Consider the following 15,739-nt stretch of genomic DNA (forward strand, 5'->3'; position numbering starts at 1 on the left):
CATTCTAATAAATAGCATATGTTTGATACATAAAAAGAAAAGATAATATTGTGATAGTAAGTCTTCTTAATAATTCCCTGTTTAATGAGGGACCTGCTGATCATACAATAAACACATTAATGGCAAAATTTCCAAAAGAAAACCTCCTGAAGATAATGCATCTAATCTAATACATTATCAGTTTTTGTTCAAGTGTTTATAAATCACAAATCTGAAAAAGTTTTTCATGTTTCAGTTTGCTTCCATTATTTTATCTACGTTTACTCATTTGTGTCTTTTCTCTTCCTCCTACAGTACCTGATAAACCTGAAGTACTGAAAATTGAATATCCAGAGAACAATAAGATCTTAGTTAAATTTTCAGCTAAGGATTTTAGAGGACCAGAACCAAAATACATTGCAGAACTTGTTGGGGTCCCTGGCAGCGAAAAGACTCAACAAAACCCTGAATTTGAATTCGAAGATCTGAACTACCTAACATCCTACAGAATAAAGGTTTGTATAAACCTGAGCTGATTTCATGGGAAAAAATATTTATTGCTTCCCTGTAACCTTTCTTGAATGCTGTGGATCCTAATTAGAAACATTTTGTCATTAAAGGTTCAAACTTACAATGGAAAGCATAAGAGCGAGTATGAGGAAATAGATGCTACAACTCTCTGTAGGTGTCTCTTTATTTATAACACTTATTTCTATCTATTTATACCAACCAGATGAATTTCTACACATTGTACTAGAAATGCTACAACTTTCATTGTGCTTTTTCAGATAATGACAAAGCTCTTATTGGATTCCTGGTCTTTCTCATCATCATCACCTCCGTGGCTCTCCTTCTTGTCCTCTATAAGATCTACGTTCTTAAACGTAGAAAGTCCCAGTAAGCACGTTTTCGTTTAATTTTTTCCAATAGTCAGGGGACTTCTGCACTTGATTGGTTATGACTGTGGTTTGTATTTTTAAACAGGCTGTTTAAGTAACTTTTCTATGTGTTTATACAGCAAACTACTTTTCTTCTTTTGTTGATGAGTTGTTATAATTATTAATTATATAATTAACAGTTGAAAAATAATACAAATGATTTAATTTAGACAAATTGTGCAAAATATTCCTGTTCAGTCTTTTTTACTCCAATCATAATTTATTATATTTAAAATTTCTTTGAAACATTTAACTCTTTTTTTTGCAGTGATCTGACTGAAAGGTTGGAGCTAATTACCAAAGGTAGTAAGTATTGCCTTTGTTCATAAGAACTATTATTTGTCTTGTTGTAGTATAAAGAATTTAAAGAGATTTTTTCATTAGAATAAAAGGAAAACATGAAGGAGATCAGGTGAACCATCAAGTACTCTTGTGGCTTATGATAGAAAAGCAAATTATAGATTGGTTATGTATTGGGATGGAGAATGTTGAAACGCAGAGGCATAATGATGAGGCAAGTTACTTTTTACAAAAAAGGTCACTATCTTTGTTTTTCTTTCTACTTACTTAATGACCATTTTGCAATGAATGCTCTATGAGAGTCTATGAGTTCAAAAACGTTACATTTGATGAATTTATAAGTTTGTCCACCTCTTTGCTAAAAACTAATAATGTTACATATGGTTTATTAAAGCTATCTATAGAGTAGCATTATTGCAAAATGTACAAATGGTATCTACTGTAAGTTCCTGACTTGTGTGTTAACGTTTTGTATGTTAATGCTTATGTCGTCTCATGTTTTCTTTCATAGATGATGAAGAAAGTCTGATGCCTGTGGAGCCGATTGCAGCGGAGCTGTTGCTGGAAACCTATAAAAGGAAACTGGCCGATGAAGGAAGGCTTTTTCTGGGTGAATTTCAGGTGATCTTTCTTTTTCAATGTTATTTCTATGGTTTCTATATTATTTACTCATTTAATGAATAAAGTGTACATTTTAAAGCATTGAGTAGTTTGTTTGTTGTTGTTTTTTTTTGAAAGTTGTTTTGTCTTGCTTTCTTCAGAGTATTCCCAGAATCTTCTCAAGATACACAGTGAAAGAAGCAAAGAAGGCCTGTAATACCCCTAAAAACCGCTACGTAGACATCCTTCCATGTGAGTAAGAGAAATAAGACAACACCAGTAGTGTTACTTCACACATGATTCTTCTCAAACTCTTAAAAAAAACATTAAGGGTACTCTTAAAGTTTGGGCGTTCTGTTAAATATTTTTCAGTTAACAATATTCCAAAATTTTGACCTTTATATTATTAGTCAGAGACGCTCTCCTCATCTCCTTTAATGCAGAGAGATTTTCAGGCTGTTAGAGATATTCTCATAACTGCTCATAACTCCAGGCATTGTTTAGCAGTGTGGTCATGACGGGTTGGGATCTGAGCCTTGACAACAAGCTCAAACTTATAGTATAAATTGAAAATGTTCCACCACTCAGAGGTGGAAAAAGGGAGTGTTGAACACTGATTGTCTTTTTGCCTTGGTCAACAGGTTAAGAAACCATTTGACCATAGTATCTGAATTCCACTCTACCAGTCTGTGCAACAGATTTGCTAACTTCTTCACCAATAAACCCATTAAAGTAAAAGAGCAGTCTGTACATCCGTGTCAAGTCTTAGTAAAGGTTGTCTTCAACTAAAAGTGATTTTGACAGAGCTCCCTAATTTTAACCCTATTAAACCCAGAAAACTTAGCAGAAAAACACCAATTAAGATCTTCCTCCTGTTGTCTTGATGTTTTACCCGCCTTAATGTTTTATGATGTTTTATCTTCCTTAAGAAAGCTCTGCTTGTGATAACGTACCATTAAATTCCAATAATAAACATGTCCCTTTTGTCAGGACTTTTCTCCTGTGGTTCCAAAACAACGGTTACAAAACAGCTGTTGATAACTGGGTTCATACCTGGTGACTATGAACCCATTCAAACATTGGGTAAATGTATAGAAGAGATAGACACTTAGAGGTGACAACATTTTCTTTAGATGAACAGAACTGGACTAATCATTTTGGGACTAAAGGAAAAGCCTTTATTGGTTAGCACTAAGGTTGAAACAATTAATAAGATGAATCGGATTAATCAGATTAACAGTGATAATGGATTATTGAAATAATCGTCAACTAATTTAGTAATCAGTTAATCGTTAATTACAGTGTAGAGACTTTAAAATATTTAATAGTATAATAGTCTTCAGCCGACAAAGCAACCCACGTAGACCAGTAAATATAACAAAATTGTAATAAAAAAATGTATATATAAACATTTTGCATTTAAGATTTAAAAAAAAGTTTTCGTCTATCAATATGCTCTGTCCAGAACTCTTTAAGTGGAAAAGTCTTAGTTTTACCTGGTTTAATTTCGTAAAAAATCTTCATTGAGGAACCTATTGCTATCCAATTAATAATCGATTAATCCAAAAAAATTATCATTAGAATAATGAAATTGCTAAATAATCGTTCGTTGCAGATCTAGTTAGAACACAGCTTTAGTTAATACAGCTAAAAACCACTGATCGTGTTCAAAATCTGCATGTAATGATGGACTCAGACCTGAGCCTTCACAGAGGTATAAAAAAAACTGTTCAAATAAACATCTCTAGAATTAAGGGAATAATGTCTTAGGAGGATCTAGAAAAGAGATTTCATACGTTTTGCTTTAGAAGAATTGATTTCTGCAACAGTGTCTATCTAAAAAGTTGGTCAGAAAGCTACATTTGATCCAGAATACTGCTGCCCTTGTCCTCACACAGAGAAAATAGAGCACATAGGCGCAGTTCTAAAACTCTAACACTGGCTCCCTGTCTCTCTAGTAATAGACTTTAAAATGCTTCAACACTGAATCGGATTTTGTGCAATCCAACAGAATATTTTTCTAAAACGAAAGTCGGTGAAAATGAACACACCTGACACGATATTCTGCAAGCGGCCTTGTGTAGCTCCAACTGAGATAGAACCCAGGTCTATTTTAGTCAGACAGTAATCCAGCGATAATTTCATGGGTCTGACAGGAAGAGAGTCGTGGTTACAAATAAAACATATTCGCTTTGGGGGAATTACAAAATAAAATGTGTTAATCACAAGAGAAAACAGTCAGGTTTGGAGTCAAACTGCACATATATAGCAGGCAGGCAGACTCGGGAATAATCAATTAAACAATTTTAAAAAACAGAATAGCCTACTTTACCCATAATAGGAGATCAGAAGATATTCTTTGAGCCTTGGAAAAAAAAAAAAAAACAAGGTACAGTATGGCAAAGCAAATCTTTTTTTACTTATAATAATCTGTCTCAGTCAGTTGTGGAAAATTGTTTAAATTTTCGGGGCACAGAGACAGAAGTGAAAACAAATCTGCACAGATTGGGATCTGTTACCCTATATGTAGCACAAGTCTCTCTCTATGCACTGCACTCAGTGTGACATGAAAAAAAGAAAATCTGATCTGAGATTTAAAGAGGTATTAGGGAGTTTTTTTGTCATTAATTATTGAATAACTTTTATGTCACTTCTTCTAAAATCGGTTTTAAGAATAATTTTTCAAAGCCTTTGTTCTAAATATAAAGCTTGGTATTTTCTGTAAAGATTGCATGTAGAGATGTCTGTTAACTATCTTTTCTTAACTTGCAGTTGAATAAAATCTACTGATTTATGCATTTATTTATTCTTTTTTTTTGTGTGCTCTCATTTAGATGATTACAACCGCGTCCAACTGGCCACAGGAAATGGAGAAGCAGGATGTGACTATATTAATGCCAGCTTTATTGATGTATGTTTAACCTTTAAACACTGTTCAGTCCAAATATATTCTTAAGCCTGATACATTTTGATTCAAGTTCTCAATTTCACTAGCATGTTTCTACTAAAGGGAAGTAATATAAAAGTTTTAATTAACTAAGTTAGGGTGGTGGTAAGGAGGTCATCCAGCCTCAAAGAATTGGACATCAGCCCTCAAAGATGAACGTTAACACCACATTCGGAATTATGCAAAAAGTTGAGCAGCAATCATAAAGATGCTTTGATTGCTGTAATAACGGTAAAGACTTTTCTGTAGACTAAGGAGAGAGGTGTTTAAATAATTTTAAATGATTTTTATCTTAATCAAATTTAAAAGCAGTTATAATCAAATTAATCTTTGTTTGATTAACTTTTAAAAAAAACAGCTTTCTCTCTTTGTATCAGACACAAACTTGTTGGCTGAAAATAATTAAGAATATAAACCTTAGAGAAGTATGATCCAATTTGTGCTTAATGATAAAACCACACACATCTTGAAACAACCTTTTTTTGATATTCAAACAGGTAATATCCTTTTTTTTTTTTTTTTTTCTGCAGGGGTTCAAGGAACCCAAAAAATATATTGCAGCTCAAGGTACAGTAACACTTACCTTTTTTCTTAGCCAAAAAATGTCGACACGCAGTAACATGTGTTATGTTTGTTTTGCAGGACCGAAAGATGAAACTGTGAGCGATTTCTGGAGGATGGTCTGGGAGCAGCAGTCCTCCATTATTGTCATGGTGACTCGCTGTGAAGAAGGGAGCCGGGTGAGAACCTTAATCTGAATTCACTATTTAACCAAGCTTTAGGCCATCATAACAAATTGTTCTAATCAGATTCTGTAAAGGTGTTCTTGATCTTTTTTAAGCTAAATTATGTTCTATTTCTGCAAGATGTTTTTATTTATTTGAATAATCCATCTATTAAATATATTTTTTTTTCAGTCTAAATTCTCTAACCTGCCATTTTGCAGATCAAATGTGCCCAGTACTGGCCTTCGCCTGATCGAGAGACTGAGATCTACGAGGAATTCATTGTGAAGCTATCCTCAGAGGACATCTGCCCAGATTACACCATCCGCCATCTGACCCTGACTAATGTAAGTCTTTGTTTAGGCTCCATGATTATTTGATACAGTAGAAATTCAGTAGAGGCCATGAATGCGATGTGTAAAGGTATTCATACCGCAGTTTATGTTTGAGATTTGAGTCTATGTCTGTGTGTGACGACCTGCAGAAGAGAGAGAAGAACTCTGAGAGAGAAGTGACTCACATTCAATTCATGAGCTGGCCTGACCACGGCGTCCCAGGAGAGCCACACCTCCTGCTGAAACTGAGGCGGCGTGTCAATGCTTTCAAGAATTTCTTCAGCGGCCCCATCGTTGTTCACTGCAGGCATGTTAAAACAGCCAGATAAATGGCCATTTAAGACTTTTCGTTGTTTCAAACAAATCCCATCATTTACACCATTTTTTTCTCTTTACCACCTGATTCAATTATTGCTAAACTCTGCTGGTCTCACAAGGCCATATAATGGTGATACTGTTAACAGTAAAAAATGGGTCTGATATTTAATTTCCACTCTCCTTCATTTAAAAATTCTCCAGAGCACCTTTACACAAACCAGGATATCTAAAATGAGGCAAAAATAAGCAGACAAATAACCATCTGTTTTGTGTAGTGCTGGAGTCGGCAGAACCGGAACTTATATCGGCATCGATGCCATGATGGAGGGTCTGGAGGCGGAGGGCAGAGTGGACATTTATGGATATGTTGTCAAGCTCCGAAGACAGAGATGCCTCATGGTTCAAGTGGAGGTAGGATCAGTAAATGGTACAATATAGCCTGGGGCATGAATTTTTTTTAAACGAGAATAGATGGAAGGGCTGGGCTTCAATCATCCATCCATTTCCTGTCAAGCTCATAGCTACTGGTGTCACGAGGGACGTTGGCACCCGTGGACATTTCCTGCTGTCAACGGGTTATAGGTGGAATACACCCTGGACAGGTCATCAGTCTATCACAAGGCAAAACAGAGACAAATAGGACAAACAACCATTCATGTAGACACTCACACCTAAGGAGCATTAGGAGAAGACATTCAACCTAACATGTTTTTGGACAGTGGGAGGAAGCCAGAGTACCCGGAGAGAACCCACTCATGCATGAGGAGAACATGCAAACTCCATACAGGCTAGGAATCGAACCCAGAACCTTCTTGCTTACAATAAAAGCTCTGTGTTTACACCTTTAAGCTTTCTCTCTTGGGTTTCATTTCCTGAGAGGTGTTCACTCAGGAAAAACTTAAATAACACTTTATAATGTATATGTATTAAATAACCATGAGACATGATAACAGATTTGGTCAGAAATTGTAACCTTCACTCAGACCAGAGCAGTTGCTAAATGGTTACCGATATTTCCTTTACAATGGAAGACTGGTGCAAGGAAAACATTTTGCATAAAATGTCTCATTACTAGACTATTAATTCCATGTATAGTTCCCTGAATAGTATTAGTTCTATGATTGCACATTTAATCACTTTATAACTACACCTTTGACTGTACAATGCTTTCTTTTGCAAAAAGGAATCGGAAAACTGTGGTATAAGTACTCTCTTGTTTTTGTTTCTGTAGAACAAATCAAGAGCAAAACATTATCTTTAGGAGTTATCTATTTTGAGTAGTTTATTCTTTTTATACGGACGGGTTGCTCATCATGAGAGCAAAGCTAAAAGTTGGTGCCAAAGTGGCTAAAGCTACTGTAAGACCCAAGTTATACATACTTATGGACGATTAAAACTTAAACATGCTTTTATTTAACAAAGAAGTTGTTTTCTATTTGGAAGTAAAATCTAAAAAAATCCAACAATTAAAGGAAAAAACATACATTTTAAAAATGTATGTTTGATATAACTGTTTGATTGTGGAAACTGTATTTAAAGACATTTCGATGAGTTGTGAGCAGCTGCAAAGTGCAGCCACATATCCTCATCAAGCTCCTTTGTTTTAGTCTTTCCAACTTCTTTCCTGTACATCCCCAAACTAACTGCATACAGCTGCCATTTTTTAATCTGTTAATGAAGCATTTCTCCTTATTTAACTATGCTAATTACATAACTAACAAATCTGAAACACATATCTCTACCCTTTGCTTTCATCTGCTATCAGATAAAGGCTGAAAAAAACAAGTTTGTCAAGTTAAGGCCAAACCCAAATTATTACAATCTTTTGAAGAAAAAATAAAAACCGTTAGTGCGTGAAAAAGATTTAACATTGACAGTAGCTTCTTTTTCCTGCAGAGCGACTCCAATCATGTAGCTTGAAGGTCTAGTTTTAAATCTAATTGATTACTCTGTGGAAAGACTTAACAACCGATCTTTACAAATTTTATTATTTTAATCTAACTGAGTTTGAGCTGTTTTTTTTTTTCATAGAATGATAAAGATCTGCTTGTCTGGATCTCTGCAGCTGAGCGAGACAGAAGCAAAAAGACTCACAGGCATAATTAGAGCTTAAAATGTTTTCTAATTGACTCAGCATGGAATACAAATGCATCACTTTATCGTACTTTATCTCATGAAATCCCAATGAAATATTTATGAAGCGTGCACATATATTCCAACTGGAAGACAGCATGAAACCTTTCCTATGTTCCCTAACTGCCACGTCATCAGGATCTTCTATGAAACACGTGATTAAATGCAAAAAAGTTCAACGGGTATAAATAACTTTTTAAGACACTGCACCTGCCATCTCCTCCATCATCACCTGACCTAATATGTAAATTTTATGAAGAAATTAAATTATCACTGGTCTTCCAAGTATGAGTCAGCCATTTTCAGGTTTGATTGAGTGTTTAAAGTGAAACCAACGCACCGCGAAAACCCACTAGTTTACATCTTTATGCATTCAGTCTGATCACAGATAAAAAAAAAATAAAAGTTTTTTTTGTAGTTGTCCGGGCGCTTATGTAAATTATTGTACCATCATGCAGGCCCAGTACATCCTGATCCATCAGGCCCTGCTGGAGCACAACCAGTTTGGAGAGACAGAGATCACTCTGTCAGAGCTGCACAGCACACTGAGCACGCTCAAACAGAAAACCTCCGACAGTGAGCCCACCCTAATGGAAGAAGAGTTTGAGGTGAGTTTGTTTTATAAAACATGTTAATTTGAAAATAATTAAATAAACTTATTTAACCAATTTCATGCAAGTGAACTTTAGTCAGGATGTGCAACCAGGCAGCATCAGCAAGAGATACTTTAATAAAATGTTAAAAAAAAAAGGTTAAACATCTCTTGTCATTACTGAAAGTGTCAACATTAGTCTTCTCATTCAGAATTAGAAACTACTATAAATGGAAAACATATGGGTCTAAAGTTCTTAAGTTTTCATATTAAAGTCCTTTTTTACATTTCAGCGACTCCCCTCCTTTAAAAACTGGAGGACCTTTAACACAGGGATCACAGAAGAAAACAAGAAGAAGAACCGCTCTTCGTCTATTGTCCCATGTGAGTAGCTCCTACAACCGAATATTAGATATGAATATGATCGCATGACAATATGAAAGTCATTTGATTCAGAATGCAAACCTATATATTACATTGAAACAAAGCACACTGAATGACAATTTTCTTGTTTTAATTTTGATTAATATGGCTGACAGTTGATGGAAATTAAAAAATGTTTTTCTCTGACATTGTATTATCACATAAAAAAAAAGCTTTTTGATATTTTTTGGGGGAGAATGCTGACTTAACAATGGTCGAACAGACATTCAATGTCATTCTCTACAGGAAGTGACAAAAAGCTAGTAGCAAAGAAGCAAAGATGTTAATGGGGATCTGAGTAAAGGAAGTACGGGTGGTAAAAGTTATTTAAAGAGGAAGCTAAAACAGACATATAAAAAACACAGGTTCATTCCTTAACCAGAGACAGCACTAGAAGAGACGACTTAAGCAAAGGAATAGAATCTTGCCTTGTTGTCCGAAGTCCTGTTTTCCTGGATATTAAAGTTTCTGAGTTTAGGAAAAAAAAGCTGAGAGGCAGAGATCCAAGCTGCATTAGGTTCAGTAAGAAGTGTCCAAAATCAGGGAGGGAGCTTTGGTGTCATGTCCAAAGTCAGCGCAGCGTCTACTAGGACATTATAGACCACATCATATTACCTGCTAACAAGCTTTATGTAGAGTCTCAGGTGTTTCATCATGATTTTGCTCCTTGCAACATAGACATTAGTACCAATACCTGCACTAATGACCATGTAAATTCTGTGCTGATTGGTCCACAAAGTGGCCCCAAAACCCTATGGAGAACCTATGGAGTGTTGGTAAGGGTATAATAAACCATGCCTTAGCTGAAGGCTGCTTACTCTGTGTCAAACAAATCAATATGTAGGAGTTTCACTTCCCGAATAAATTCATATGAAAAAAAAATCTTTTCATGGTAATCAGATTTACTGATACGCTCCAACGCATTTCTTTCTACAAATTGTCTTCTAAAAATCCATTTTTAGATGATTTCAACCGAGTGTTAGTGAAGGTGGAGGAAGACGTCAGTCAGGACAGCGAAGCTGATGATGAAGAGGAGGATGAATCATCAGATGAAGACGATGAAGATTCCACTAAATACATCAATGCCTCCCACATTAATGTATGCTACTCTTTTCACCTTATTGGGTTATTTTATTTATGAATGCATTCCACACCAAATGACTGTTTCCTTTCAACAAACAGCAGATGAATATTATATTTCCTGTAAAATAGCTGTTTTAAATAAAGAGTGCATGTTTCTGTAGGGCTACTGGGGACCACGTTCGCTAATCACAGCTCAGGATCCATTGCCAGACACCTTTGCTGACTTTTGGTCAATGGTTTGCCAGAAGAAATTATCTACTATAGTCATGCTTTCAGAGCACAAAGAGGTGAGAACTATACACCTGCATCCTTACAAAGATACGTAAGGTTTTAGGGTAAACTTTAATTTTTACTTTATCTCCATTTGATGACAGGACGACGAAGCAATTTACTGGAGTAAAGAAAAGAAGACATTCGGAGACTATGAGGTAGAAGTTTCAAATATAGAAATGACTCCGAATTTCATCACCCGCAACATGCTGGTCCGATATGTCAAGGTAACATCTATCGCCATCTATATCAACATATCTATGACAGTTTGACATTTTATGATGGCTTACTCAAAACTAAACGACTCTGTCAACAGCGAAAAGAGAGTCGGCTGGTGAAACACTTCCAGTTCCTAAAATGGGAGGGCACAGATCTGCCAGAGAAACCTCAGGAACTCATAGATATGATTAAGGAGGTTAAACGCAGCTGTGTGGGCAGCAAAAAACAGAGGATGCCGATCGTCGTCCACTGCAAGTATGTAAACTCACAGAACCCGTCATTGTTTAGCAAGTAACACATAGATAATAAAAAACAAGCATAGTAAACTTTCATCTCATACATGCTTTCTAATCTTTACTTAGACCCACTGTAAGCTTCAATTAAAAGGACACATATCATACATAGCTTTCCCTTTTCTACTGTAAAATGTTTTTTATTTCCATGTCTGAAAATATGTAAAAATATGAAAGTAAAAAAAGCTAGTGCAAGGCTGAAAACTCAAAATGTAGAAATTAATGCATAAAAAAATGCCAACCTGATTTTAAATTACTCTGGTAGTTAAATTTGAGGTCATAAGAAAAAGATTTGCTTAATGAGGAGGATAAAGATAAGATAAGATAACGGTTGTAGAGAGCAGCAGCTTAGAGACCTTACAGACCAACACTAAAGAGTCATTTGAAAGCTGCCAGAGATCCTCCCGTACTTCACCACCATCGGGATAAATGAGTTGCTCAAGCTCAGCTGAACAACTGATATTTATACACTGATAAATGGTAGCTTTCAGATTACACATTTTAATTTCTGATTCAGTGTTAATTTGTATTGTTTAATAATGCCCACATTACTTTTCACTATGACACCATGCAGTTGTGCAATTGGTGGTGGGAGTATGTAGGAGGAACGCTAGCAAGAGCAGGGAACACGTGCTACAGAGGAATAAATGACTGTTTTCCGCATGTTAAAAATTTAGAAACCATACAATACCAGATCTCAAAGGCAGTTTAGCGTCATACATGAATATTCAGATTATAATCTGTATCAAGTTTACGACAGATTGGGATTTTTCTTCCCAAATTTGTGTAATGTATTTGTGACTTTAAGGGGGGAGGGTTTGATTGTTTTAACTAGTTATTATTCTAATTAGGCTTAGATTTAGTTTTTACTAGCTATTATACTAATAGTTTTTCATTTTATTGTCATACTTAGGTTAATCTTATAGGCACATAATTCAAACTCTAACCCCTTTATTGTTTATATATTATATTGTAATTATATATTTGTATATGTCAGTACATTTTAGCTCGTTTTATATTACTACACTATGGTTCCAATTTGTTATATCTTTTAACTTTGTTAACTCTGCCACTTGTTAAGTAATCCATTTACACAGCCAGATCCAGACCCCTCTGCTGCTCTAACAGTCACATATAACATTGCAAACTAAAGAAGGGCCCTCATGTGGTGCTAATATTTACTACAACAGCGGTAAACATGGTGACTGTCACAACTTGTATCACTTTGAGGATGTTCTGTGCTGTAGTGATGTAATTGTAGTGAATGTAATGTAAATGTTAAAAAAGCCGGATGTACCACATAAACTTGGAAAGTCTATCTGCGTTTACTGTATTTTACCCAAGCTCACATGGTTGGCACTAAGGCCTGACTTCAATTAATGCTACACATGGGATGGATGTAAGGGAAGCTAAAATACTGATGTAAAATTCAACTACATCTGCAGTCAAACACAGACTCACTCACTTGGCCTTAACATTGTTTTCCTTGTAACTAACTTTAAAAAAATCCAAAAGCATAAAACTGAGAAAAAAGCACCAAAATAAGATATTTTCAAAGACCTTGAGGATAATATCTGATGATACTACTTTAAAAGATAAAGAAATATTCTCCTTTAAAGGAAATTATAAGGTAGTTTTGAAATGTCTGCAAGGTACTGCATAATTAGGAATTTCACAGGAGAGTTAAAAGGCAAACTTATTAGACTTATTATTGTATCGTGTACATTTCAGAGCCATTAAATGTAAGTCTGAGTTGATCACAAACATAAACACATGCATTCTGAAATATTTAAAGGTCTAAATAAAAGTGGGACATCACAAGATTTTAAGTAATTTAAAACCAGATGAGTAATAAAAAAACAAACCTGATGCTTTATTTTAAGTTCTGTTTGTTTGTGTGCTTCAGTGACGGATCGACCCGTTCAGGAATTTTCTGTGCCCTGTGGAACCTGCTGGACAGTGCAGAGACTGAGAACCTGGTTGATGTTTTCCAAGTGGTCAAAACTCTACGCAAGGAGAGGAAGGGGATGATCCTCAGCTCGGTAATAAAACAACACACACACATTTCAGACAAATTGCAAATTATATTAAAATACTCATAAAAATATTTGTAGTTCAGGCTTATTAATTATAAAACATCAATCATAATTAAGGTAAAAACAAATATGCACATAGTAATCATGCAACTACTGTTGCTACCACAACAACTGTCAATAGTATTAGTGATAAGAAAAAATAAATTAATAAAATAAATAAACAAAAATAATATGAAAATAAATAACAGTATGCTCTGATAATACTACTCTAATATTTGTTCATTTAAATGTTTATTAATGCAGTTTTTAGGCAGGAAACTTGTATGACTACATGTTAGTTTTCTTCATGTTCATGTTAAAAGCCTAAAAGGATTTCACAAAAAACTATAGATCTGAAAACATAAGGAAATTCATTTTTTCATGAAAACCTATTAGTAATTTAACACAGATAACGTCTAGTATTTAGCAACTACCGGTACTCTCTGACTTTTTCCTACTCTGTGAGTCTAAAGGTGAGGTTTAGCTTTAAATGCACTTTATTATTACAACAGAACATTCTCATGCATAAAATGTTTTGGTAATAAAGACATTTTGGTTGTTTACTACATTAGAAGAAAAATAAAATAATGAACATGTACAATATAATCTGCCAATTTGTGACTCTATGCATGAAGCTTTTTGCTAAAATTGCACAATACAGAGTGATACGGTTATTCTCCAATAAAAGCTTCAGCAGCATCAATTTTTCCTGTTTCTTTAATCTATTTCACTCACAGGAGCAGTATCAGTTCCTCTACAAAGCCCTAGAGGGCGCCTTCCCAGTCCAGAACGGAGAAGTGAAAGCAGTAAAGGCTGCAGCCACCGACAGCGTTCAGATTGTCAATGAAACCAAAGAAGCAGCAGCAGAAAAGCAACCAGCTGAGACGGTTGAGGAGCCAGCCAGCACTACCAGCAGCGACCGACAGGCGGAGACAGAGACCACTCCTCTGGTGGCTGACAGCGAGAAACCAAAGGAGGAAGAAGAGCATGCCATAGAGAGCAGCTCCCCCACAGACACCAAACCACAGGAGGAAACCAGCAACGGCCCCACTGTCACAGTGGATGCCTGAGATGACAGGGCCCTTCAACCCTGAGTCCTTAATGCTTCAGTTTATTGATTTATAAAAGTTACATTATGAATGTATAAACATTGTAAAGATTTAACTCAGTATGAGTCTAGGTGGAAACGGAAAAGAATTTAAATAAAACATTAGTGTTATAACTTCATATTTTGGATTTCTGTAATTTATATACATTCTGAATAAAAGATTATTTTCCCTTCTGGCAAATTACTAGAACTGCTGTTGTCAAACTATATAACATAATTATAATTTAATGTAAAATTGAAACCAACAGTTGAAGTTTAAATACACAGTAGATGAGTCTTATTGTTTCATACTCTAAGTTTAAAAAGAGTTAAATTTAGCATGTATTTTTGGTTTCTTGCTATTGCTGTTCTCACACACTCTGCAGTCTATATTCACATATTGTGTATCTGATAATAATTTAGCTGTTAACTTTAACATTCATTATGTACTGCTGTATTTTTTTTCATGAAACAAAATTGAAATATATTGTATTTATACAAACCTGCTTATTGTTAAAGTAAAAATGAACTCCCAAAAGATATTTTTCATGAAAATTAAAAAAGACATGTTTAACTATTTTGGATTTCTATGCTATACTCAAAAACTGTTTAATATGTCCCTGCCAGCAGTAATAAACAGTATTGTATTAAAGTTCTTTCTATTGTGGTGTACAAAAAGTCTTTTGGGGTATGAGCAAATTACACTTCTACACTTAGTTACATTTAATCTGCTTATTTAATGTTAAGCTGGATTTAATTATTAAGACAAAATCTGTTAGTTAAGCACAAATTAAGCATATTTCATTCAAGTAGTGGGGTTGAATGACCTTTTAATTGTACAGTAATGCTATGATTAGATTTATACCAAAGATTTTTGCATTGGATTGTCCTACAAGACAAATGAGTTCATGACATTTTTTAGTTTGTGCAATGACTTTCTATTAAAAATGAAAAGATTGAAGATTCTTTATTCTTTTGTTGTTTGTCACAAGTAATTTATCATGGTGTCAGTAAGAAATAACCTGAATTAAAAAAAAAAGGTTTTCAAACAGTGTCTTACCCTGAAAACACTTTCTAGCTGTTCTTTCCTAAATTGTTTAGCAGTTTAATTAAATCCTGGTTCAGAGTCAAATAGCAAAACAAAGGGAAGGATGATCCACTCTTAGATCTCCCCTTTAAAAAGTTAATAAATCTATATGCTACATGGCTTATTGATGCTTGTGTATCATTAGTTTTCATCTCAGGTCTGCTCTCAGAGTGACCAGTACTCCCTTGCAACCTCAGAGGGACCGATGGCTGGCAGAGCGACTGCAGGAGAAGACCAGAGAGTCAAGAAATAGAGGGAGGGAACCATAACAGTCCATACCTGACCTGAACCGACGGACGTCCTCATCTGGAAGTTTTCCCTGGGCTCCAGATTTC

At 35.1% G+C, this 15,739-nt stretch overlaps 1 protein-coding gene across 1 annotated transcript in view; it reads left to right on the top strand.

Annotated features, from left to right (window-relative positions):
* ptprc (protein tyrosine phosphatase, receptor type C) overlaps positions 1-15,246 on the top strand; it is a 26,021-nt gene extending 10,775 nt beyond the window's left edge. Inside the window, exons 10-29 of the mRNA XM_015387863.1 lie at positions 295-494; positions 600-660; positions 768-876; positions 1,186-1,223; positions 1,729-1,838; positions 1,979-2,069; positions 4,652-4,728; positions 5,295-5,331; positions 5,407-5,504; positions 5,711-5,836; positions 5,974-6,131; positions 6,418-6,553; positions 8,734-8,883; positions 9,161-9,251; positions 10,253-10,389; positions 10,535-10,660; positions 10,748-10,870; positions 10,960-11,117; positions 13,062-13,197; positions 13,968-15,246. Coding sequence (XP_015243349.1) covers positions 295-494; positions 600-660; positions 768-876; positions 1,186-1,223; positions 1,729-1,838; positions 1,979-2,069; positions 4,652-4,728; positions 5,295-5,331; positions 5,407-5,504; positions 5,711-5,836; positions 5,974-6,131; positions 6,418-6,553; positions 8,734-8,883; positions 9,161-9,251; positions 10,253-10,389; positions 10,535-10,660; positions 10,748-10,870; positions 10,960-11,117; positions 13,062-13,197; positions 13,968-14,300 — 2,495 coding nt within the window. The 3' untranslated portion in view covers positions 14,301-15,246. The remainder of the gene's footprint in view (positions 1-294; positions 495-599; positions 661-767; positions 877-1,185; positions 1,224-1,728; positions 1,839-1,978; positions 2,070-4,651; positions 4,729-5,294; positions 5,332-5,406; positions 5,505-5,710; positions 5,837-5,973; positions 6,132-6,417; positions 6,554-8,733; positions 8,884-9,160; positions 9,252-10,252; positions 10,390-10,534; positions 10,661-10,747; positions 10,871-10,959; positions 11,118-13,061; positions 13,198-13,967) is intronic.
* Positions 15,247-15,739: the final 493 nt, after the last annotated feature.

This window comes from Cyprinodon variegatus, unplaced genomic scaffold (genome assembly GCF_000732505.1).
Source record: "Cyprinodon variegatus isolate N-32 unplaced genomic scaffold, C_variegatus-1.0 Scaffold405, whole genome shotgun sequence".
NCBI lineage: Eukaryota > Metazoa > Chordata > Actinopteri > Cyprinodontiformes > Cyprinodontidae > Cyprinodon > Cyprinodon variegatus.